The following is a 22,985-nucleotide window of genomic DNA, read 5'->3' as shown; positions in this document are numbered from 1 at the left end:
AGGGTTTCACTGTGTTGGCCAGGCTGGTTTCAAACTCCTGACCTCAAGTGATCCACCTGTCTCGACCTCCCAAAGTGCAGGGATTACAGGTGTGAGCCACTGCACCTGGCTTGCTGGATTCTGAAGAGTGATTTTATGACATACTGAGTCCATAATATTTTCTACAGGCATACTACTAAAATAGTAATGTCAATTATATGAATTAATATATATAATATATATAATATTCCATTTAGTTATTTTAAGAGTACTAGAAAGCTGATAGGTCTCATAACCTATCAGCCAGAAATAGTTCATCATTGAATGGTCTCATAAACAAGACAGTAGTTCAACGACATCTTTAATTTTTACCCCGATGACAAAAGCTGAATATTTCAGAGAATTACACAACTTGAAAAACCTTGTTTCATTCAATTGTCACTTTATTGCAAGATGGTAGAATTAATTGCAAATTTAAACTATAATCTGGTAATCTTTAGTCAGGCAGCAAGTTTTTATAAAGGCAAACTGCTTATTCAGAAGTGATCATGGAACAACTCAAAGGCAGAGTAAGAAGGATGAGAAACATCTGACTGGCCGATAGAGATTTTGTTTTCTTACTATATGAAAAAAATTTTTCATTTTTAGGAAGGGTAAACCATAACTTCAGTAGACATCAATACAGAAAGACTTCGTCAAATAGACTAGTTTCCATTTAGTCTGTCAACTGTTTCTAGCTGTCTCAATTGGGATAGATTCATTTACATAACCGGCTGTGCTTGAGCCTTCTTTGCCAGCAGCTTTAGGTCCGCAATGCACTTGGCAACTGTCTCCTTTTCCTGTGATAAGGAAAGAGAAATCTGGTTAGATCTTTCCAAAACATAGAAAAGTATAGAGTATAAACACCATTATTCTAAAAGACACCTCCTACCAGACCAGAACCTCAAGATGATTACTGGCTTAACATTATACGGCTACTAGAGAGGTTTAGAAGTAAAACTAACACAGAGGAGATACAATTTATTTTAAGCAAATCCAAGGGGTTAGTTGAAATTCCCTGGCTCACAGCTTTTATGAGTGAAATCTGTATAGAATCTGAGACCAGATATTCCTGTAACCATCTGCCACTGATGTTGGCTTGTACAACTAACAGCTGCTTGAAAAAGACCAACTCAACAAATATTAGTAATATACAAATGTTAAGAATGAAAATAATTTTTAGTCTCTTTTCTAGACTTCTTTTGTATTTTCTAAGTTTCTTAAGCATGTATATTACATTTATGTAAAAGACAGTTTACCAAAAAAAGAAAAAAACTTTGATAGGACCCTGTTTTTCTTTTTTTGAGACGGAGTCTCACTCTGTCGCCCAGGCTGGAGTGCAGTGGCCGGATCTCAGCTCACTGCAAGCTCCTCCTCCCGGGTTTACGCCATTCTCCTGCCTCAGCCTCCCAAGTAGCTGGGACTACAGGCACCCGCCACCTTGCTGGCTAGTTTTTTTTTTTTTTTTTTTTTTGTATTTTTTAGTAGAGACGGGGTTTCACCGTGTTAGTCAGGATGGTCTCGATCTCCTGACCTTGTGATCCGCCCATCTCGGCCTCCCAAAGTGCTGGGATTACAGGCTTGGGCCACCGCGCCCGGCCTAGACCCTGTTTTTCTAATCCTACATAGGTTATGGTGAAAATGACCAGAAATACTTAAACGTTATAACCCCGAGAAAGAAAAAAATCAAGTCATATTAAAGCAAAAATATACATGAAAAAAAACCGATTCAGTTTAAGCAAACAGAAAACATTTCCGTTCAAAACAGACACATTATGCAGGTGAAAAGAAGAAATGGAATGTCCTGGAATTAGAAAATGGAAGGGGCTTAGAAATAGCCTTGTTCAGTCTTTTATTTATTTTATTTTTTGAGGCAAGGTCTTGTTCTGTCACCCAGGCTGGAGTGCAACAGTGCGATCAGAGCTCACTACAGCCTATGCTTCCTGGGCTCAAGAGATCCTCTCACCTCAGCCTCCTCAGTAGCCGTAAGTACAGGCGTTTGTCATTGCACCCAAGCTACTTTTTAAATATTTTGCAGAGACAGGATCTTGCTATGTTGCCCAGCTTGGTCTCGAGCTCCTGGTCTCAAGTGATCCTCCTGCCTCGCCCTTCCAAAATGCTGGGATTACAGGCATGAGCCACCATGCCCAGCCCAGTCTGTTTTATAGAGAAATTAAATATATCAGTTAATGCTACCCAAATTTGAAGAAAGAGAAAAGCCATCCTGACAGATAGGCAGCATCTTCCTGCTTATCACTATCCAGAAAAACAAACCGGGGTTACACCCTACTTCTAGGCTAAAGACTCCTTGCCAGCTATTCCTACCTTAACGAAACATCAGCAGATACTTGTTAAGAGATACCAGTACAATGTCAGAACCTACAAAAGTGTTGTGTACCTGCTGTGCGGAGATGCTTTGCACCACGTGCTTCTCCACCCAATTTATCATGTGCTCTTGTTCCTTTCGACGCGTCATGTTCTGCACAGCTATATGATAGTCCAGGCGATTCTTTACTTCCTTATATACTCTATATAGTCGTTCCCGGTAAGTAACCTCCAAAGCCATAGCAATGTTATTCTGGGGCAAAATTAAGAAATGATAAACATTGTATACTTGAAGGAATACTTCTACTCTGAAGATTCTGCCAGTGAGAATGCCCCACTTCTTTTGTATTTTATGTGGAATTCTTTTATTTAATAAATATATACCTAGAAATTATAACAGCATATGGCAAAAATATACTTAAAAGTGTATGCTGTAAGAAATAAGTCTCCTTCAGTCCCCCCACAGGCCACTAACTTCCTGTATTTCTTGTATTCCCTCCCAGAAATATTTAATAAAAATATAGGTATACACATCAAAATATAGGCATATACACATCATGTTTATTAATTATGACACAAAAACCTACCTCAATTTTAAGCTACATTGGATTCCACTATACTGGTACTCCATAATTAATTTTTTGGTTCTACAAATAATGGTGCACACATTGTATATTTGTCTTTGTGTTTATGTCATAATACTTGCTAGATCAAATAATAGTTAACATTTGTAGAGTACTGACTACACTCTAAACACGTTTGTGTTTGGATTCAATTAAACCTTATGATGAAACCATGGCATAGTTATTATAATTATATCCATTTTGCAGTGAGGAAATTGAGACAGAAGTTAGGAAACTTGACCAAGGTTACAGAGCTAATAAACTATGAAGCCAAGATCAGCATACAGGCAGTAAGGCTACAAGGTCAAGCTCTTATATATTTCTACTTAGCTAACCCATAGGCATCACAAACCAATGCACACCGAACTGAAGGCTATTGGCAACAAGACAATCAGAGTGATCCTTCAATGACTTTCTCTCATTCAGAGTCCAAGTCAAAGTTCTTATAGGAGCCTAAGGTCTTTATGTATCATAGTCCCAGGCCACCCTCTGTCTCCTTTTATTCTCCCCCCACCAATTCTACTTCAGTTGTATGGACCTTCTTACTTTTCCTTGACTATATCAAGCAAACTTCCAGGTTTAGGGCATTTGCAACTGTTCTTCCCTCAGCCTGGCACTTATTTCCCCAAAAACCCACATACTTTGGTCTATTAGTTCTTTCACGTCTCTGCTCAATTATCATATTAGAGACATTTCCTGAATGCTCTTATAAAAACAGTAACTCCTTCTTCCTGCAATTTTGTAGAAAGGGTCTATGCCCAGACTGGTCTCAAACTCCTGGGCTCAAGTGATCCTCCCGCCTTGGCCTCCCAAAGTGCTGGGATTATAGGCATGAGCCAATGCACCTGGCCTGCAATCTTTTTAATACTAGTTTATTTTTCTATCTAGCATTTACTACCTGTTGACATTTGCATCTGTTCAATTATTTATTTTCTGTGCTTCTCCCAAAGACTGGCTAGAAAATAAGACTCCATGAAGGCAGAAGCTGTTTGTTCTCCACTATATTTTTAGCACTCTGCCTTGGTCAGAATATCCACATAGGAAGAACTCAATAAATATCCATCAAGTAAATATAAATAAATAAAAACCTAAATTACTATCATTTCACTCTTAGGAAAAAGCTACATTTTCCAATATGTTTTTTTAAAAAAGCCAAAATATATGTATGCATGCATTCACATGTGTATATACTACACAAGAAGCAGGAAGCATTCTCCCTTTGTAACCTAAATATACATGGAATGAACATTTTTCTGGGATTTTTCAAATATCCATGTGCTTACGAGTCCTTAGGGATCTTGTTTAAAAGAATACAGATTCTTGGATAGCCCTTAAGAAAGGTTCTGATTCCACAAGTCTTGGAAAGAGGCAAAAAAAATTAACACCAAAGATAACTCTAATGCATGCGGTACCGAGACCACATTGGCCAAGATCCTAAACATTTCAGATGCTTACTATCTTAGCCAGTATTGAGAAATATTGGCCAAGATCCTAACTATTTCAGATGCTTACTCTAACTCCAGTCTTGACTTCCTGGGTGCAAGCAGTCCTCCTGCCTCACCCTCCTCAAGTCCTAGGATTACAGATGTGAGCCACTGTGCCCAGCCTGCTTTGTGGATTTAGAATATGCAGTATCAGATTTCCTTACAGCAAAGATGTTAAGATGTTCTTGTAGCAAGTGTGTATGAAATACACAGGATGTATTTTACCTATAGTCTTCCTTATACAGTGCATGTCATTTTAAAATCAGCTTTAACTTAATGACTATTTCTTTTTGTGTGGATCCGAAATGTTTTTTTAATAGCTTCTACGGTTTCTAATTGTATAATAATTTGAACTATTTTTCCACTTGACAGTTCTTAAATGTTTGAATAGCCGTGAATGCCAACTGCTACATAAATGTTCTTTTCTAAATAAAATATGTTCAATCTATTTAATCATTCTTCATAAAAAATTCTGAATTAAAAAAATACACACAAGTAACTTCATTCTTCCTAGAAACTTCTGAAACCTACCCTTTGCACATCAAAAAGGTAATGGCGCTTCTGAGTCAGTGCCTGCTGCGACTTCTCCATATCAATTGCATTCTGGATTTGCTGGATGGAAGCCTGCTTCGCCTCTTCTAGTTGGGCAAGTTTTTGCTACAATTGTGATAGCAACAAAAAGATCAGTGAAAGCACAAAGGGTAAAAAAAGGAGATTCATTTCATGCTTCTTCAAAGTTGCATCTCTAATTTGTAAAAACAGCCACAAAGAAAATAGAAAGAAATGCACAAATCCTTAAAAATAATTGCCCATAATAACTATACAATACCTTTTGAATGATTATAGAAAAGCTACAGGGTTTAGTAGATATAAAAAAATTATCTCAAATTAGTAACTAACATTAACACTTATTTGAAGCATTAGATTCATTTCTATGTGTTGCTCCCCTAACACTCATATCAAAAATATCACTAGATGGCCTTCATGTTTCTGCTAGTCTAAAATAGGAAATAAGGTTTATGGTTCTTACCTCATTGAGTTTATCAGCATATTCTGCAACAGAAGGACCATATTTTTTAATTCCATAGACCATTATCCCTATTAATGACATGGCAGTGAAGGTCTCTGCGGTAATCACATATATTTCTTTGGATAAAGCATACAAGATAAGCCCAGTTCCGAGCACATAGGGTCCTACAAGAAGAAGAGTTATTTTATGAATGAATATGCTATGCCTAAAAGAGGGAAGATAGAAAGGCACTTCTGTATTCGATTAGCAGAAGGCAAAGTAACAACTTAATTAGATTCAAAGACAAAACACTGGATTGGGAAGCAGTACGGTAGAGCTGAAAGAACAAAGATATGGACTCAGGGAAATTTGTATACTGACTCTACAATTTTAAAGAAACTGAGCAATCTAAATAATCTCTGAATTTAGTTCCTTATTTGTAAAATGGGGACAGTACGTTCTTCAGTCTGATAAATTTGAGAAATAATGTTAAGCACAATACCCAGCACCGTAAATTAAACTATTCTACAAAGATGCCAGATAACTTTCTGAAGTAACTTGTCCAGCAAAATATACTATTTATTGAATGGGAACACTAGATAGGTTAAAATTTACACAAGAAACAAGGAAAAACAACTACAAAGTGGTATGTACATAAAAGAATGAATAAATATTAGGATTCCCAACTCCTGTAGCACCTAATTACAACACTTCAAATACGGCTTTTTCTTTAACCAGGTCATGTATTCTGAAAGGATGCAAACCATGATTTACATTTCTTTAGTCTTTCCTCCATGCTTCACAGGATGTAAGAGAGGCCCACAGCAGGCTTTTAGGAAAGCATTTCACAGTATTTCTGAGAATCACAGGATGGCAGGATGTATCATGACAATAACAGGGTTACAAACTCAAATACATTTTACCCGGTTTCCCATACAAAGTTCCAACAGTTTTTTTTTAATTGTCTTTAATATACAAATTTTAAATATGAATTTGCAAGAAACATCTATCATATGTAACATTTTTATCAGCCATTGAAGTCTGAGGAGACTAATGTTTCTAGCAATTTCAGTTAGGAAAATGCTACTTTAGGTGACTCCAGGGCTAAAAAAAGAGTCTTTGGCTTCCAATGTTCCACAGTCATAGCAATACTTGGGTATGGGCCAAGAAAGGCAGTACATATAGTAGAGAGAATCATAAACTTAATCAGGGGACTCCCGCTTTACCTGGCTTCATTTTTATTCATACCCTTTTCACTATCTAATAGTATATTATACAGTTACTCATTTCTTTATTGTCATCCTACAACAGAATGTATGTTCTATGACAGCAGGCACTTAACACTGTTTAACACCATATGCCTTCAACAGCGCCTGGCATAGAGCAGGCATCAAAAAATTTGATCTACTAACAAACAAGAGATAATTCTGTAAAATTAAGTTAAAATCCCAAATACATTTATACCAAAAACAAGTTGGAGCAATCAAATCAACTGTTACAATTTCCTTTTGAAAACAGCTGACTTGCGGCTGCAGGCGGGTGGCTCAAGCCTGTAATCCCAGCACTTTGGGAGGCCAAGGTGGGTGGATCCCATGAGCCCAGGAGTTGGAGACCAGCTTGGGCTACATGGTGAAACCTTGTCCCTACAAAAAAATTGAAAAATGAGCCGGATGCATGCCTATAGTTCCACCTACTCGGGAGGCTGAGGTGGGAGGATGACCTGAGCCTGGGGAGGTGGAGGCTGCAGTGAGCTGTGATTGTGCCACTGCACTCCATCCTGGATGATAGAGTAATACCCTGTCTCAAAAAAAAAAAAAAAAAAAAAAAACAACAACAACCAAACAAGAAAACCCACCTAATTTGATTTTAGTGATGCCATCAAACCATATTATCAAAGACCAGGCAAAAATGCTCACCTGTTACACCAGTTTTAGGATAAAGAAACTGGAAGAATTCCTCAGGGATCAGTCCATAGCGAACTTTTCCTCCATATTCAGGAAGAGGTGGTACAGGGGCAAGGTGTGGCTGCCCTGTATGGAAGGTCCTTGTTGCCTGCAATACTCTACAGGTAATAATTGTACAAATGTAAAGCCTATTTCTTTAAGGAGAATACAATGTGTGAATAATTAGCAGAAACAACAAATGGGGTTGAGGATTGAGACAGTTTTCTAACTCTCATAATGGAAAGAGAATGGACTGGGAACAGGAAGGTTAGGGTCCAGTAATCAGCTGTGACAAGAGCAAAGAATTAATTACAGACACTTAACCTTCTACCCAATACTGGAATCCTTTCTATAAGCCTTGCAGATCATCTGTCTAGCACTGTGTATGTCTATTATTAGCACTGAAATATGTAAGAATGTGGATGTGGCAGCCAGATAGCCTCCTTGAGTTCAAATCCTAGACCTGCCCCTTGACTTTGAGTAAAGAACTTAAAGCTTTTGTAATCTCAGATTTCTCTCAGTAAAATGGAAATAAAAGAATACCTTATATGGTTGTTGACAGGATTAACTGAGTTAATATATGTAAAGTGCATAGAATGATGCCTGGCACATGGAAAAGTGCTATGTAAGTGGTTAGCTATTATATGCCTGGTATGTTGGCTCCTCAACATTTTTGAATACTCTCTTTGATGGGAGTGCTAATCACTATATGTAACAGACTTTTTCAGTACTGGGTAGCTCTAATTATATTCATCTTTGAATTGAGATGCTGCATACATTCTTGGAACCTCAATCCATTCTTAGTTCTAATTTTGCTTTTCTATGTAAGATAACACACATGTACCTGGGTGAAACATCTGTTCCCTCACAATCCTGATTGCCCATAAAGACTTCTCTGGTTTTGTCTTTTTTTTTTTTTTTTAAATGAGGTATAACAGAACTGTATATAATACTCTAAGTATAGTCTGGCCAATTCATTCATTCTACAAATACTTACTGAGAACTTGCTATTGCCAGTACTGAGCTTGAACAATTGAACTGTTATCAACAGTGGATTTGGAAACTATTCTTGTATTAAAGCAGCTTAAGACTACACTTTTAACAGTTACAGCATACTGATGTCTCCTTAGGCTTCTGATGAAATAAAATTTAGTCCCTTTATGTCTGCTGTTAAGTTTAGTCTCCTTCAAGTTTTCAGTATATTTTTGTCCCACTTCCCACCTCCCATTCCTCTACTCTGTCAACCTCTATCTCCTTGTAATGTAAGAATTTACATTATTTCATTTATTTTGGTACAATGCTTATCTTTTGAATATTATTTCTGCCTCCAAATATATTAGCTACCCCACCAGGTTTTGAAATCTGAGAATCACGCTTGAGATTCCTTCATTTACATCAAGGTTTCTCAACTCAGCACTACTGATGTTTGGACTGGATACTTCTTTGTTGTAAGAGGTTGTTCTGTGCATTGTAGAACGTCTGGCAGTATCTTTGTGGCCTTTACACAACAGAGACCAGTAGCCTCCTTCCTCCCCGACCCACCCAATGGTAATACTGAAAAATATCTCCAGACACTGCTAAAGGTCACCTGCAGGCAAAGCACCCCAGGCTAAGAACCACTGATTTAAATCATAGTACTAAAAGGTATGCTTAAGCTGAGAAGTCTCCCTAACTAGCTACCTTAGTTCAAGCCCTTATCACCTCTTGCTTAGTTTAACAATCCAAAACCTGATCTCTCTGCTTATTTTATTTTTTTTGAGACAGAATCTCGTTCTATCACCCAGGCTGGAGCACAGTGGCGTGATCTCTGCTCACTGCAACCTCCACCTCCCAGGCTCAAGCGATTCTTGTGCCTCAGTCTCCCGAGTAGCTGGGATTACAGGCGTGTGCCACCACACCCAGCTAATTTTTTTATTTTTAGGACAGATGGGGTTTTGCCATGTTGGCCAGGCTGGTCTCAAACTACTGGCCTCAAGTGATCTGCCATCTCGGCCTCCCAAAGTGCTGAAATTACAGGTGTGAGACACTATACCTGGCCTCTGCTTCTTATTAAATACCCCAACTTAAACCGAGCCCTCTCACATTACTGCCAATGTTTCTAAAATGAAAATTTGACTTGAAAACTCAACAGGCTCTCTCCTGCCTACTGAAAACTACTTAATATAACATATATAATCTAGTACCTGTCATTTTTTTTTTTTTGAGACAAGGTCTCACTCTGTCACCCAGGCTGGAGTGCAGTGGTGCCATCACTGCTCACTCGCAGCCTCCACCTCCTGGGCTGAAGCCATCCTCCCACCTCAACCTTCCCAATAGCTGGGAGTACAGGCGTACACCACAATGCCCAGCTAATTTTTAGAATTTTAAAAAAATTTTGTTGTTTTGTTTTTGTCTTACTATGTTGCCCAGGCTAGTCTCGAACTCCTGGGCTCCAGTGATCCTCCTGCCTTGGCCTCAGGATTATAGGCATGAGCCACCACTGTGCCTGGTCCTGTCAAATTTTACAACCTCAACTTCCTTCATTCTCTTACTCTCCTGGAATTACTTAACAGCTCTCAAAAACAAATGAAAAAACACCACAAAAAAACTGCCCAATGCTGCTCCTTCTGTCTTGTATGCCTTTCATACCATGACTTTATAGCAATGACTACCAAGACCAATCAGCCTCCGGATGTGTAAAGCCCTCCCCCATTTTGGGCTAACATTCATTCTTTTAATCAATAAAACATTTATTGACTTTCTACTAATGCTAGGTACCAGTAACATGGCAATGAACAAAGCTCCAGCCTTCAACATACTAGTTGGGGGTATGGGAAGGGTGAGTGTGTTATCTCCATACAAAATTTCAGGCAGCTGTAAGTGCTATGAAGAAAAACTGAGCAAGGTAAGGGGATAGGGAGCAACAGAATGTGGAAGTTTTTTTGGGTAGGGAGCCAGATGACATTTGACCCAATGATCTGAGGAAAAGAGAGAAGAGCAAGTAGAAAGATATTGAGGCACGAATGCGCTTGGTAGTTTTCAGAGGAACACCAAGGCCAGTATGGTTGAAGAATGATCTAAAAAGAGAACAGAAGGAGATGGTGTCAAGAGATAGGATGGGATCGATTCATGTTGGACCTTCTGGGTTATGCTAAGTTTGGATTTTATTCAGGTGGGATGGGGAGCTCTGGAAGGCTTTGGTGGGATATTGACATAATCCTCCTGGCTATTATGAGAATGGGCTGTAACAGGACAAGAATAGAGATGCAAGACTAATGAAGAGACTACTAAAATACCTAGGTGAAAGTTTGCGGTGGTTCATACCTTAGCGGTAGTGGAAGCAGCAGTCAGAGTCCAAATTTCTAGAGGAAGAGCCTTGCTGAGGTACTGGACATGAAGTGTGAAAGAAAACCAAGGATATTCCTTGTATCTTGTAAATGTAAGTTATTTATTACCTGGTATTACAATTATTTGTTTACAAGTCTGTATGGAAGCAGTCAATTATAGCCTTACTTCATTGCACACATGAGACTTAATTACAGACAAGACCACTTTTTCAAGTCCAGTTTTTCAATTTGATAGTTAACATAATTTGCAAGCTTTAGAACTAAATTTGGAAGTAAAAAGAAATCTCTAGGAAAATGGACATGTCTTATGAAACAATTTTAATGCAAACAGCTGCTAAATTTACTAAACACACACCATGTACCAAGAACTGTTTTTGAGTTTCACAGAAATTGTCTCTTAATTCTCAAAAGCCACAATGCACTATCATTGCCATTTTGTAGATGAAGAAATTGAGGTCACACAGCTAGTAAGTGGGACCCTGTACTGGCTTTGGAGCCCTCACTCTAAACCAGTACTCTAAAGGTGCCTCCCATTCCTAGACTGTGAGCTCCATGAGGGCAGGTAATTTGCCATACTCATTCTTGTATCCTTGGTTATGTGTTTAGGCAACATAAATATTTACTGAATCAATGAATGATTTCTCTGATTGTTATTATATGGCAGCAAAAACTAGGTATCTGGGAAATAGACTATAAACAACATGCTTCACTGTTTTATTGAACAAAATTTGTTCTTGGGTGTGTAATCTACTCTGATTCAGGCTGTGGAAGCTACATGTCATAAGGTCCCAAGGGAAGGTCACAAAGGAGAGGGGCGGGCATAGAAGACAGCAAAACCAATTTCTAGTTTAGTTAGCATACGTTACTTATCCTGTAAAGTCTTGGTCATTAGTTGATAATGAGAGCGTTCCTGGCAGTTGCGGGAACAAGTGTTTGAAAGAGGGTTTAAGTGTCCCAAAATTATCGGAAAGAGATTTCTGGCCTAAAGCTAACGGGGTGGGGGCAGGAATCCAGAAATAAAAGATAGTAAAAACAAAGACGAAAGGGACCATTATCCTCACACTTACCCTGGACCTAGGAAGGCTGCATTCTTCAGAGACGGGGCTGCAGATAGACAAGGCGAAGGTCAGCAAAGTCAAATGACATCTGGTTTGTCCCTTCCTCATCCCCGCCAGGCTCGATCACTAAGGCTATGTACCCCTCTTTCCTGTCCCTTAAGTCCCCACGCTCCTCTCCCAGCGGCGCTGATCACTCGCCGCTCAGGCCCGTGTCGCTGCGCCCTTCTCCCCTCCCCCGTGACCCCTAGATTCGCTTCTTTCCAATCACTCTGATAGCCCAGAGCAGCGTCTACACCCCTCACCCGCTGTGGCGGCGGCGGAAAGTACCACCCGGGACAGCATGGTCAGCGAAGGCGCAGGTAGCAATCTTAGAGTCCCTGTGACCCCGACAGGAGAACCTGTCAGGGAAGGAGCAAGATGGCCGCTCACAAGTCTCGCGAGATGAAAATTTTGTAGTATTCCTTCAACTTTCCTCGGGAGATTTTTAAAAACAAATTATCGCGAGACGAGGCAAGTAACGCTGAGAACCTATCGCAGGAGGGCGACAGCCGGAAAGCAGGATGGAGCCACAGAAGCAATTCTCGCGAGAAGTAGACTTGCCGTAGTCTCGGTAGAGGGGCGGAGGCTCAGAGGCGCACCACGTGGGGTTTGCTATCGGAGCTGAGTCTCCGGCTGGCGTCCAGTTTGAGTCTAGGTTGGAGTTGGGACCGTGGAGATGCGGAAGGAAACCCCGCCCCCCCTAGTGCCCCCGGCGGCCCGGGAGTGGAATCTTCCCCCTAATGCGCCCGCCTGCATGGAACGACAGTTGGAGGCTGCGCGGTACCGGTCCGGTGAGCCGAGATCCCGGGCCTGGGAGCTTCCTTACCCCGGCCCAGGGCGCCCCTCCCCAGAGACTGACCCTCCCAGCCCATCCCCGTCCTGCATGTTATCCTGACCCCTGAGTCGCGCCGCCGAGCTGTCCCTAGCCCTGCCCCGCGTTCCTGAGCTCAGATCCAGACCCGGTCCGAACGCTGTTCTGTGTGGTCTCCATGGAGGCGAGCCCTTCCACCCTTCACGCGCTGACAGCTTGTACCCCCCGTAGATGGGGCGCTTCTCCTCGGGGCCTCCAGCCTGAGTGGCCGCTGCTGGGCCGGCTCCCTCTGGCTTTTTAAGGACCCTTGTGCTGCCCCCAACGAAGGCTTCTGCTCCGCTGGAGTCCAAACGGAGGCTGGAGTGGCTGACCTCACTTGGGTTGGGGAGAGAGGTATTCTGGTGGCCTCTGATTCAGGTGAGTCACTTTCCCCTCATCCACCCCCCACCCCCACCCCCGGGTGGAGTGGTAGAATGGAGGCTTGGGGTACGGGTAGGGCTGAGCTCAATATCTAATGTCCCATGTTCAGTGCTTGGAGGAGCCGGAGAGTATTGGCCTCGAATGCAAACTCTTGTGTAGGTGGGAAATATCTTTTCTAAAATTCTAAATTGTTTGGTGAGATTTCCTAGAAAAATCCGTAACAAAATTAAGCAACGGATTGGAACCATTTTTCTTCTGTGTAACCTGCTCCTTAACCCCCGCATCCCAGACCAAGCATAATCTTGATTTTAAGATGACATTGAAGCCAATCTGTGCTACATGTCTCTTTCCATTTCTTACCGCTTTCTTGTGTTCATTCTGCTTTCTTTGTGTTGACTGTAGGCTCAGCGATGCAGGCTTTGGCATTTTTTTTTTTTTAGATCAGAATTTGGAAGTTGGCTGGCATTGCATGGAAGTTTAAAAGACCCACTTATAGATTTAACCTCTCTGACAATTGAGCTTGAACAGTACATAATCAAGAAAACTTTTGGCGGATTCTCTATGCTGAGCCAGTCACCGTGCAAGACGTTCAAATATTCAACATATTTTTAAAGACTCTGCAAGACATTTATTCAACTAGTTCAGCAAATACTTATTAGTGTCCAAATAATTGGGAAGTGTTAACATCACTGGCTTTCTCCACCTCCTTGTCTGGGCTGTCATTAGGAAAACAGTAACACAGAATAAAGTCAAAGGCTCAGAAATTAGGTAAACTCTTCAGTGATGTGGACTTTGCTTTTATAGGAATAACTAACTAACTTTGTTAATTTAGTGACAGTGGCTCTTTGAATCCTAGAAGTGAATTACTGCCTTGGTATAATTCAAGCTCATGTTTTCCTTACCCTACCCCCAACAGGTGCTGTTGAATTGTGGGAACTAGATGAGAATGAAACACTTATTGTCAGCAAGTTCTGCAAATATGAGCATGATGACATTGTGTCTACAGTCAGTGTCCTGAGCTCTGGCACACAAGCTGTCAGTGGTAGCAAAGACTTCTGGTGGGTCCCTGTTCTCATTGCTTCTGTCTCTGAGCATCCTTTGGGCGCCTTTCCTATCCTGTTAACCTCATTAGGTAACATTTTGGGCTTATTCTAAGAATTCAGTGACTAACTTTAGCATGTCTGTAAGGTTTCCTTAGTGATTTTGCAGTCCATTGTAAGTAGACCATAGCAGCAGTCCAGGAGGCAAAGACTTGGGGAATGTTGATTACAGGAAGTTCTTGTTTGAACACGTTTTTATGTTGCTAGTGTAGGTCAAGATTAAATGTCTGTTTCCTTTTGCCTCTTAGCATCAAGGTTTGGGACCTTGCTCAGCAGGTGGTACTGAATTCATACCGAGGTGAGTATTTCATTTTTAGCCCTGGTCTTAGCTATTGTGTTTTTGGACTTTTTGAAGTTTGCTTTGATGTTAGGAACAGCAATTACATGTTCTGATAGTTTTCTTATAAAACAGTAGTCAGGCTCCAGTATCTACCCCTTGTCCTTTTCTCAATTTCCTTGTTTCTTTCTTTTTCTTTCTTTCTTTCTTTTTTTTTTAATTCGACTAGTCAAGTACAGTAGTGAAAAGGGGGAAGAATATGACAAGGAGTTTAGTCTGTAACTGACTGTGAACAATCAATTGAGATAACTTGCTACCTTCAGACCAGCCAGTTTCCCTGTTTCTATTGATGGCCTCACCACCTTGGCAACACAGAGCTCAAACTCTTGGTCCTTTTCCACCCCTTCTGTTTCCTCACCATCAGTTGGCCACTAAGTTCTTTTTAGTCTTTTCCACTGGTCAGTCACCTTCCTATCCATTTCTATGCCCCTATTCACTTTCAGGCTTTACCTTAACACAGGTAGTAGCACTCATGTCTCCACTAGCAATCTAGCTCTTTTGGTCTTTTATTAGTTTCTTGTGGCCACTGGATTAAAATCCCATTTTCTTGTAATGGCATTGAAACTCTTTTACTCCATTTCCTCTCTTCAAGCTTATTAGATCCTTGACATTCTTGAGGGATAAATCTTGAGACTTTCAAATCTTGAACTTTTGAGTATTTACCTTCATAAAATGTCTGTTTTCTTTTGAGAACCATTGCTTTTTTAATGCACCTCTTTCTGCTCACTTTCATTAACAGCACTAGTGGTTGACTTTATCTTGGGAGCCATTGTTTGTGAAGATAACGTCTAGAGCCTTAATGTGTGCATGTTTCAAGATTTAGATGCTGGGTGATTGATCACTGTGGTTCTCTCAATGGCTAAGTGCCTTTCCCTGCCATTTCTAACTTCAAAGTACATGATTAAGTTATAGACCAGAGAAATCACAGACTCATATCCAAGGTCCAGTATCCTGGACCTTCAGGGTCACTTGCAAATAGTTTTACAATAATGTTGAATGCCTAGCTGTGCGCAATGGCTCACGCCTGAAATCGCAGCACTTTGGGAGGCTGAGGCAGGCAGATCATATGAAGCCTAGGAGTTAGAGACTAGTCTGGCCAACATGCCGAAACCCCGTCTCTACGAAAAAGTACAAAAATTAGCCAGGCATAGTGGTGCACATCTGTAATCCCAGCTACTTGGGAGGCTGAAGCCCGAGAATCGCTTGAACCCAGGAGGCGGAGGTTGCAGTAAGTCGAGATCATGTCACTGCACTCCAGCCTGGGCAACAGAGTGAAGCTGTCTCAGGAGAAAAAAAAAAAAAGTCAATGCCCTATGTCTATTATATTTGCCTTTTATTGCTTAGACATATGTGCTTTCCTGGTTAATGCTAACTGTTTTTCAGCATTTCTGCCATGCAGCCTTTCTGTTATTCTTTGTGTTTGTGTCTTATTCCCCCTGCTGAATTCCAAATCCTTTATTATTTTTTAATTTTTTGTAGAGACAGAGTCTTGCTATGTTGCCCAGGCTGGTCTCAAATTCCTGGGCTCAAGGGATCTCCCGCTTTGGCCTCCCAAAGTGCTGAGAGATTACAGGCATGAGCCACTGCATCTTGCCCCAAAACCTTTGAGGGTAGAGGAACCATGTATTCTTCATCTTTTCTTTACCACCATGGTGCTTGTCCCAGAGCTTTGCTTTTTTCAAGTGAGCAATAAATTCCTTTTCTTACTTCTTATCCTGTTGACTTTCTGTGACTTCTAGGGCTAGGAAAGAACTATGGAAGCTGGTTTACTTCCATCCTTCTGCCTCGGGTGGGGTGGGGGGGCACATTCAGACTACGTGGGAAAGTCTGGTAAAATGACTGTAGAAAAGGTTTCCACAGCTTCCAATTAACATGTAGCAGTGACTTTAAAGTTTTTTACATGTAGACCTCCTAAAACAATTTTGAAAATCTGTGCCCCCTCATACATTTTTAAATTGATACCTAAAGAAATTTTTTAACTAGTTGCAGAGAAGGTAATTTCTGGCATATAATTTATTATATACTTATTTCAAGCATATGTTTGTCCGAATTTTAGATTTGCAGGTTAATCCTATTTAGTTTGTATGAATGTCTACCAAATAGCCTAACTGGCAAAAGCCAATCTGCATTGTAAAGCCAGTGGACCAAGTTAGACTAAATTTTCTGTCAGAAAAAGTGTGACTTTGTTTTTAGATTCAGATAAAGTTGTTGAATATGTTCTTATCACGACGATCTGTCATATTTTTTAGTTCTCGTTATTAGACAGAAGCAGAGTGAAGTCGCAGAACCGTACTTGTGTTTGTGGTGTGACTGAAACAAGATCAGCGCCCCTTCCTTGAATTTTGCCTAGATGCTCTTTCTTTTTGCTCTTCGGTTCTTAGGGAAAAGCCCCTTTTGTGCCTTAGTTTAGAACCCTTATGTTTTCATACCCCTGAGCACTGTACCATGGAAAGATCTGGGATGAATGACAGGTATGTGTTCTTTCTTTAAAGTGGGAGAAGGGTGATTGTGAAAATAGAGGCAGTTCAATTTTAAGAAAGAGAACATTAGAGAAGTTGGCTCTCTTAATACTATTAGCGCCCAGAACTCCCTCGAAAGTTTTTGTATACTACTTGGAGGTATGTGTGCTCCAGTATGAAGACTGCTATTCTAGAATTATTTAGATCTCACGTCTAAGATGCCTTAACTGGAAATTCCTTTGTTATTCTTACTAAGCTCCTAATTTCTCATTCATTGTTTTTACTAATACATTTTTTTTCACAAGGTTTTTTAGGTTTTATAAGTCTATAAACTTCTCCTCTTAGCTTTTGTCTAATCCGTAATCTCCCAGGAAATTTGTTAAATTGTATCATGAGACCAGCCCTCCCTCCCTCCTGCACCTTGATTGTTCCTGGGCTGGCCCTCTTGTAATGCTTCAGCTTGTTTTCTATCATGTTTCTCTTTCTCTCTCCTTTATAGCTCATGCTGCACAGGTCACTTGTGTTGCTGCCTCTCCTCACAAGGACTCTGTGTTTCTTTCATGCAGCGAGGTAAGAGATAGCTCTTTCTTCCCTAAACACACTCCAGCCCTCCATAGGCCAAAGTCTCTAGTGTGGAGACTGTCTGGCCTGCAGCGCTTTGGACTGTGAGATCCTTTTTCTGTTCCACCTTCCTCTAGGACAACAGAATTTTGCTCTGGGATACCCGCTGTCCCAAGCCAGCATCACAGATTGGTGAGTCTGAGATTCATTGGTGGGAGAATAGTACTTGGAACCCTGATAGAAGAGGATTTCTTTGGCCATTGTCAAAGCATAGTTGCCAGATGCCCAGGGTAGTTACTGTGACATGAGTGACATAATCTCCTTCTTTTCCACTGAGACTCTGCTAACCCCATTCTTGCAATGCATACCAAGAGGAAGGGCCAGTTCCTGGGTGGGTGATTTACGTTATTAGATGGGAGGACAAAGGGACCAGAATTGCTATCTTCATGATTTGTGCCTGAAACTTGCCTGTGACTCATGTCCAGAAAGGGCAGGAAGCTGGTGGATAAATGGTTATGAGGCTCAAGGATGAGGACACTGCTGACTTAGCAGGGTTTGGGAAATCAAATAAAGGTGCTCCCAGGATTTAGAGTGATGTCATTTGAGAAACTGCTTCTTCTGGACTCTTTTGAGTTTTTATCCAGACCCTCTTCTCTCCTTTGCAGGCTGCAGTGCATCTGGCTACCTTCCTACCTCACTGGCTTGGCATCCTCAGCAAAGTGAAGTCTTTGTCTTTGGTAAGGCGGCATGTCAGACTTCATATTGACTCTGGGAAAGGGGAGGAGGAAAGAGAAAGAGCTGACTCCACAATGCACAAGGCCCTTGCTGCTCAGTCTTGGCCATCATGGACACTAGATGAATTATGAATTGAGGGTGGGGAGGTGGGGTGATGCCAAGGTAGTTTTAGTGTAGCTTTGGAGAACATGATTATTTTCCCAGTGGATTTGATTTTTGATTGATTGATCCAGCTCCTGTATTCTGGGCATGGCTGTAAGTCAGTGAGCCACAAAGCAAGTGGATTGCTATATAGCGAATTCTTTTCTACTGTGGGTAGGTGTAGAGCTATCGTGGTCATGAGGCTGTGTGTATGGTGACGTAGTTTGTGGTTAAAATAATAACTGCTTCATTCATTGACTTAATTTTCCCAATCATCCAGTGACTTATTCCTGCTTTGCAAAAGAGAAAACTGATGCTCAGAATGGTTAACTTTTCTAAGCTTGAGGAACTAGGATTCAAATCTTTGGCACCAAAGTCCATGCTCTTAATCACCATGACATTTCCCTTCTCTTCTACAGGTGATGAGAATGGGACAGTCTCCGTTGTGGATACCAAGAGTACAAGCTGTGTCCTGAGCTCAGCTGTACACTCCCAGTGTGTCACTGGGCTGGTGTTCTCCCCACACAGGTACCGTTCTTTGTCATCAGGGACCTGATGGGTATAATTGGGAACAGTGAGGGTGTGTGTGTATGTTTTCAAAGCATTAGCTGATTAAGTAGTTCCTTAAAGCAGACAGTGTTCTAGCTAAGGTTTTGGAACATCAAAGATCTCTTAGGTGGGAAGTGGAATCCTTTGGAAATCAAAGGATTTTTCTGATTATACGGTTTCTGTCTGAAATGCCTAAAATGTGGTCTCATTCCTGCCCATCACCCAAAATGGTTCATATTGTGGGCTTCTAGGACTGTGAGATTGGAAAAGCCTGTGTTTCTGGGTTATTGCTGAAGCTATAGAGAAGGACCAGATGGGGTGGTTAGTTGCCAGGATGGTTGTCAACCCTAACTTTGCTTCATTTCCCTCATCTTTACTTGAAACTTTTAGTGTCGACTTACAGTAGCCAGACCTTAGCCAAAAGTGGGAATCAGGCTGCCTTTCCTGGGTCACTTCACAGTAGTGGTGGCGCCGGATCAGTTAAGGTTTTGTCTTGGGATCCAGGCTTTGCCTTTCACAACCCTCTCCTCCCTCTGATAGTGTTCCCTTCCTGGCCTCTCTCAGTGAAGACTGCTCACTTGCTGTGCTGGACTCAAGCCTTTCTGAGGTGTAAGTGTGAAGTGGAATCCTTTGGGAATCAGGGAAGGGGAGCAGTGGGTGGGTGAGTCATTTTCCTCTTCAGAAAAGTGTATTGTGCTTTTGGAGAACAGATTCTCCGTCTGTATCTGAAGGGACTTGGTAATGGAAGCAGGCTGGCTGTTGACCCTCTCTGTTCCTGGGGCACATTCACAACCCCAAGGGCAAGCCATGTCCTTGGTAGAGCGGGGTGGTAGGTGGAATTTTTAAGTCTAGCACTCCAGCCCTCTCCCACAAGGGGGCGGCAGTGTATCCTTTCACATAAAGAACTGCATATGAAATGCAGTCTGCTACAGGGTAAAAGGCAGCACTTGGAAGACCTGAATTGTACTTCCCTCCTTGCCATGATTTGCTGCCTGTTACTGCCCCACATCACTGTCTTGTTCTCACCAGCGTTTCTTCATCTATGAAAATAGAGGACTGAATTGGATGATTGATGACATCCACTGTGGATAGCTACACTGCTATCCTGGTGATGAGGCCATACAGTTGGTGAAATGTGTGTAACATACCCAAAAAATATGCCCCAGATGTGTTGGGTTCTCTTTTTTCTCTAGGTCTGCTTTTCTTGTCTCTACTATGCCCTGACTTTTTTTTCTTTCTTCTAGGTTTAGAAGCCGAGCCCACAGAGACTTTGTGAGAGATGCGACTTGGTCCCCGCTCAATCACTCCCTGCTTACCACAGTGGGCTGGGACCATCAGGTCGTCCACCACATTGTACCCACAGAACCTCTCCCAGCCCCTGGACCTGCGAGTGTTACTGAGTAGATTGGATTTAAGACAAAAAGCAAGTCCCCCATGAGTGTCCACTTCTTTGCCCTACCCTCTCAGCTTGTGAGACAACACAGGAGCCTTCTGTAGTATGTTGATATGCTAGATCTGTGCCACTAATAGGCATCGTCCCTCAGCCTGAGGGAGGCTGGATTCTGGGTTCCTGTAGTCACAGGGAGGAAAAGCTTTCTTAAAAATGGACATGTATGTGCGTGTGACTGTGTGTAGATTCATAGTTTTTGGTAGTGTCAGGAATAAAACAATCCATCCTACATATTCCCTAAGCACTGCCTTTCTCTCACCCCCCAAAACAAGTTGACAAAAGGGTTTTATTCTTCCCATGTAGCTGTCTATGAGGAATTGGCTGTGTCTGGGTGGGTTATGGGATGTGGGCATCCCTGGGTTCTTGGAAGCAGCTCTTATGCTACTTATAGAGATGGGATTGATTTTATTTTTTTAAAGTGCTTAATTCACCATTACGAGAAATGCTTCCAGTCACAAAAATGCAGCCCAGTTCACTTTGAGGAAGAAGCAGGACTTGGTACGGATTTACATAACTCTTTGCCATTAAACTGAATCAGAAATCCATTTTCTGGCTGAATAAAAAGTTTGGCTTGCCTGTGTAATGCCCACTCCCTTCCCCCCGGCTCCCCAGTGATGGGGCATATATGAGAGAGGAGTGTTTTTCTATCATAGATGCCATAGGGGAAAGTTTGGGGATGAAGGAGAGCTTAAAGGCGTTTCAGTTAAGTTAGAAAACTGACACAGACTGTTGAGAAATCTTTGCTACTTTTCCCACCCCAAACAGCCTGGGGCCTGACATCTTCTGCCCTGGGCCCCTTTCTCTTGATGTGGAAAGTCTGAATGCAGTATTTATAGATTTCTAAGGTTTTAACATCCAGTATCAGGAAGAAAATCAGAAATACTGGTTGGTAAACTAGTTTAGGCATTGTTGGCCTGTCTTTTTTGAAGCGTGTGTGTCATGTGTGGTTAGATATATTTCACTTATGTGAGTCATCATGGTGTCAGTCTTGTAGCCCATTATTTTTCCTGTGCTTCCCCAGCTTCCCAAAGTAGCTAGTTAGAACTTAAGGTAAACATTTATTCTTGTGTTGGTGGAGTGGGTATTGCCAGTTAGAAGTCATGGATCAGTTACTGATTATATTGAAACTAAATATAATCAAGTATGTGCTTTTGAGCTTTGCAGGTTCAATTTAGGTAAAAATCACATTATGAAGCTGGGAAAGTCTGAAGGAATATGGGCAAATATTTCTCAGTAAAGCTTCCTTGCTTCACCCTTGGCATGACTGATTACCCTTGAGTAAAACATGGGAATTTATAGTCATGTGATCTTCTGGGGTTGATGAGGAGTAGGAATAAAGTCTTCCATCGTTTTTATAATGTGGGAGAAAATAGAATGGGTAGGTACAATCACTTAAGTTCTGCCTCTCAAAGAGAAAACTTTAATTTTGTGGACATTTAGAGAAAGTAAGGGGTGGGGGAGCTTGAGGTGAGTAGGAATTTGCATAGCCCTTTTCTTCATGGACTTAAGAGTGATGGAGAAAAAACTCAGTGAAAGAGATAAGAAAGGAAATGTGTATATGTGTTAAGGTGGTTCAATAAGGAAGGAAAACATAGGTTTTTTTTTTTTTTTCTTTTTTTGAGATGGAGTTTCACTCTTGCTGCCCAGGCTAGAGTGCAGTGGCATGATCTTGGCTCACTGCAACCTTTGCCTACTGGGTTCAAGCGATTCTCCTGTCTCAGCCTCATAAGTAGCTGGGATTACAGGTACCCACCACCATGCCCAGCTAATTTTTGTATTTTTAGTAGAGACGGGTTTCACCATGTTAGCCAGGCTGGTCTCAAACTCCTGACCTCAGGTGATCTGCCTGCCTTGGCCTCCAAAGTGCTGGGATTACAGGCATGAGCCACCATGCCCAGCCAGAAAGTATGGTTTTTGAAGGACCATGTTTTATTGTAAAAAAATGTTTTAGTTCAGGTAGATCTGTACTGATGAGAGTAATTCATATCTATCAGTGACCACCACCAAGATATTTATAAACCTTATCAAATACAGTAGGAAGAACAACCAGCACAATTTTGGGTGAATGTATATGTTGCAGTGAGCAAAGAAAACAGTTTAAAATAAAAGATGACCACAGAATAATTAGAAATGGTACTATCACATGTGGGGTGATTTGCTAGGTCCTTCACTTGAGAATAGTTCTAATAGAATGAGTACAGAGCTGATGACAGGTAGAAATGAGATCAATCTATTTGTTTAAAAATATACAAATATTTTGCATTTAATTTCATTGGTTAAAATGTGTAAACACTAGAGTAAGCCCATTTCTCTATCTACATCCTTACTCTGAAGTCCACTAATCAAACCTACTCTTCCACCGCTGTTCTCTGGTCCACCAAGGGCTATGAGACTCACCCCTTGCATAGTGCTCAGAACCACAAGGAATACTGAAGAAGGCTTGCCTACGATTTCAGGTGGCATCAGACATTGGGCTAATTTCCAAGGTATCTCTCCTGCCCAACAGGACAGTTGGAGTCTGGTTCTTTAATAAATAGCTATATGGACATTACTTACTGGTTCACAATCACATTACAGCAGCAAAAACACCCAAGCTG

General features: G+C 41.4%; 2 protein-coding genes across 4 annotated transcripts; one reads left to right on the top strand and one right to left on the bottom strand.

The window, feature by feature from the left end:
- Positions 1 to 323: 323 nt before the first annotated feature.
- On the bottom strand, positions 324 to 12,270 carry ATP5PB (ATP synthase peripheral stalk-membrane subunit b). Of its 2 annotated transcripts, XM_010359086.2 has the most exons (7): positions 12,089 to 12,270; positions 11,796 to 11,832; positions 7,376 to 7,521; positions 5,481 to 5,644; positions 4,982 to 5,107; positions 2,417 to 2,596; positions 324 to 818 (listed from the first exon to the last, which is right to left on the bottom strand). In XM_010359086.2, exons 1-7 carry the CDS (start codon positions 12,126 to 12,128, stop codon positions 741 to 743), a joined length of 771 nt encoding a protein of 256 aa, XP_010357388.2. In that variant the 5' UTR covers positions 12,129 to 12,270; the 3' UTR covers positions 324 to 740. The 2 variants fall into 2 exon arrangements, with proteins under 2 accessions (XP_010357388.2, XP_030791037.1); XM_030935177.1 differs by lacking the exon at positions 2,417 to 2,596 and having other exon boundaries at positions 645 to 818.
- On the top strand, positions 12,270 to 21,299 carry WDR77 (WD repeat domain 77). Of its 2 annotated transcripts, XM_030935176.1 has the most exons (11): positions 12,270 to 12,616; positions 12,868 to 13,053; positions 13,973 to 14,114; positions 14,405 to 14,454; positions 17,452 to 17,522; positions 17,651 to 17,705; positions 18,179 to 18,250; positions 18,809 to 18,917; positions 19,479 to 19,547; positions 20,183 to 20,258; positions 20,314 to 20,376. In XM_030935176.1, the coding sequence occupies exons 1-11, from the start codon at positions 12,502 to 12,504 to the stop codon at positions 20,374 to 20,376; spliced, it is 1,008 nt and encodes a 335-aa protein (XP_030791036.1). In that variant the 5' UTR covers positions 12,270 to 12,501. The 2 variants fall into 2 exon arrangements, with proteins under 2 accessions (XP_030791036.1, XP_010357387.1); XM_010359085.2 differs by having other exon boundaries at positions 20,183 to 21,299.
- Positions 21,300 to 22,985: the final 1,686 nt, after the last annotated feature.

This window comes from Rhinopithecus roxellana, chromosome 8 (assembly GCF_007565055.1).
Source record: "Rhinopithecus roxellana isolate Shanxi Qingling chromosome 8, ASM756505v1, whole genome shotgun sequence".
Classification (NCBI taxonomy): Eukaryota; Metazoa; Chordata; class Mammalia; order Primates; family Cercopithecidae; genus Rhinopithecus; species Rhinopithecus roxellana.
This window is presented reverse-complemented; position numbering and strand designations above follow the sequence as displayed.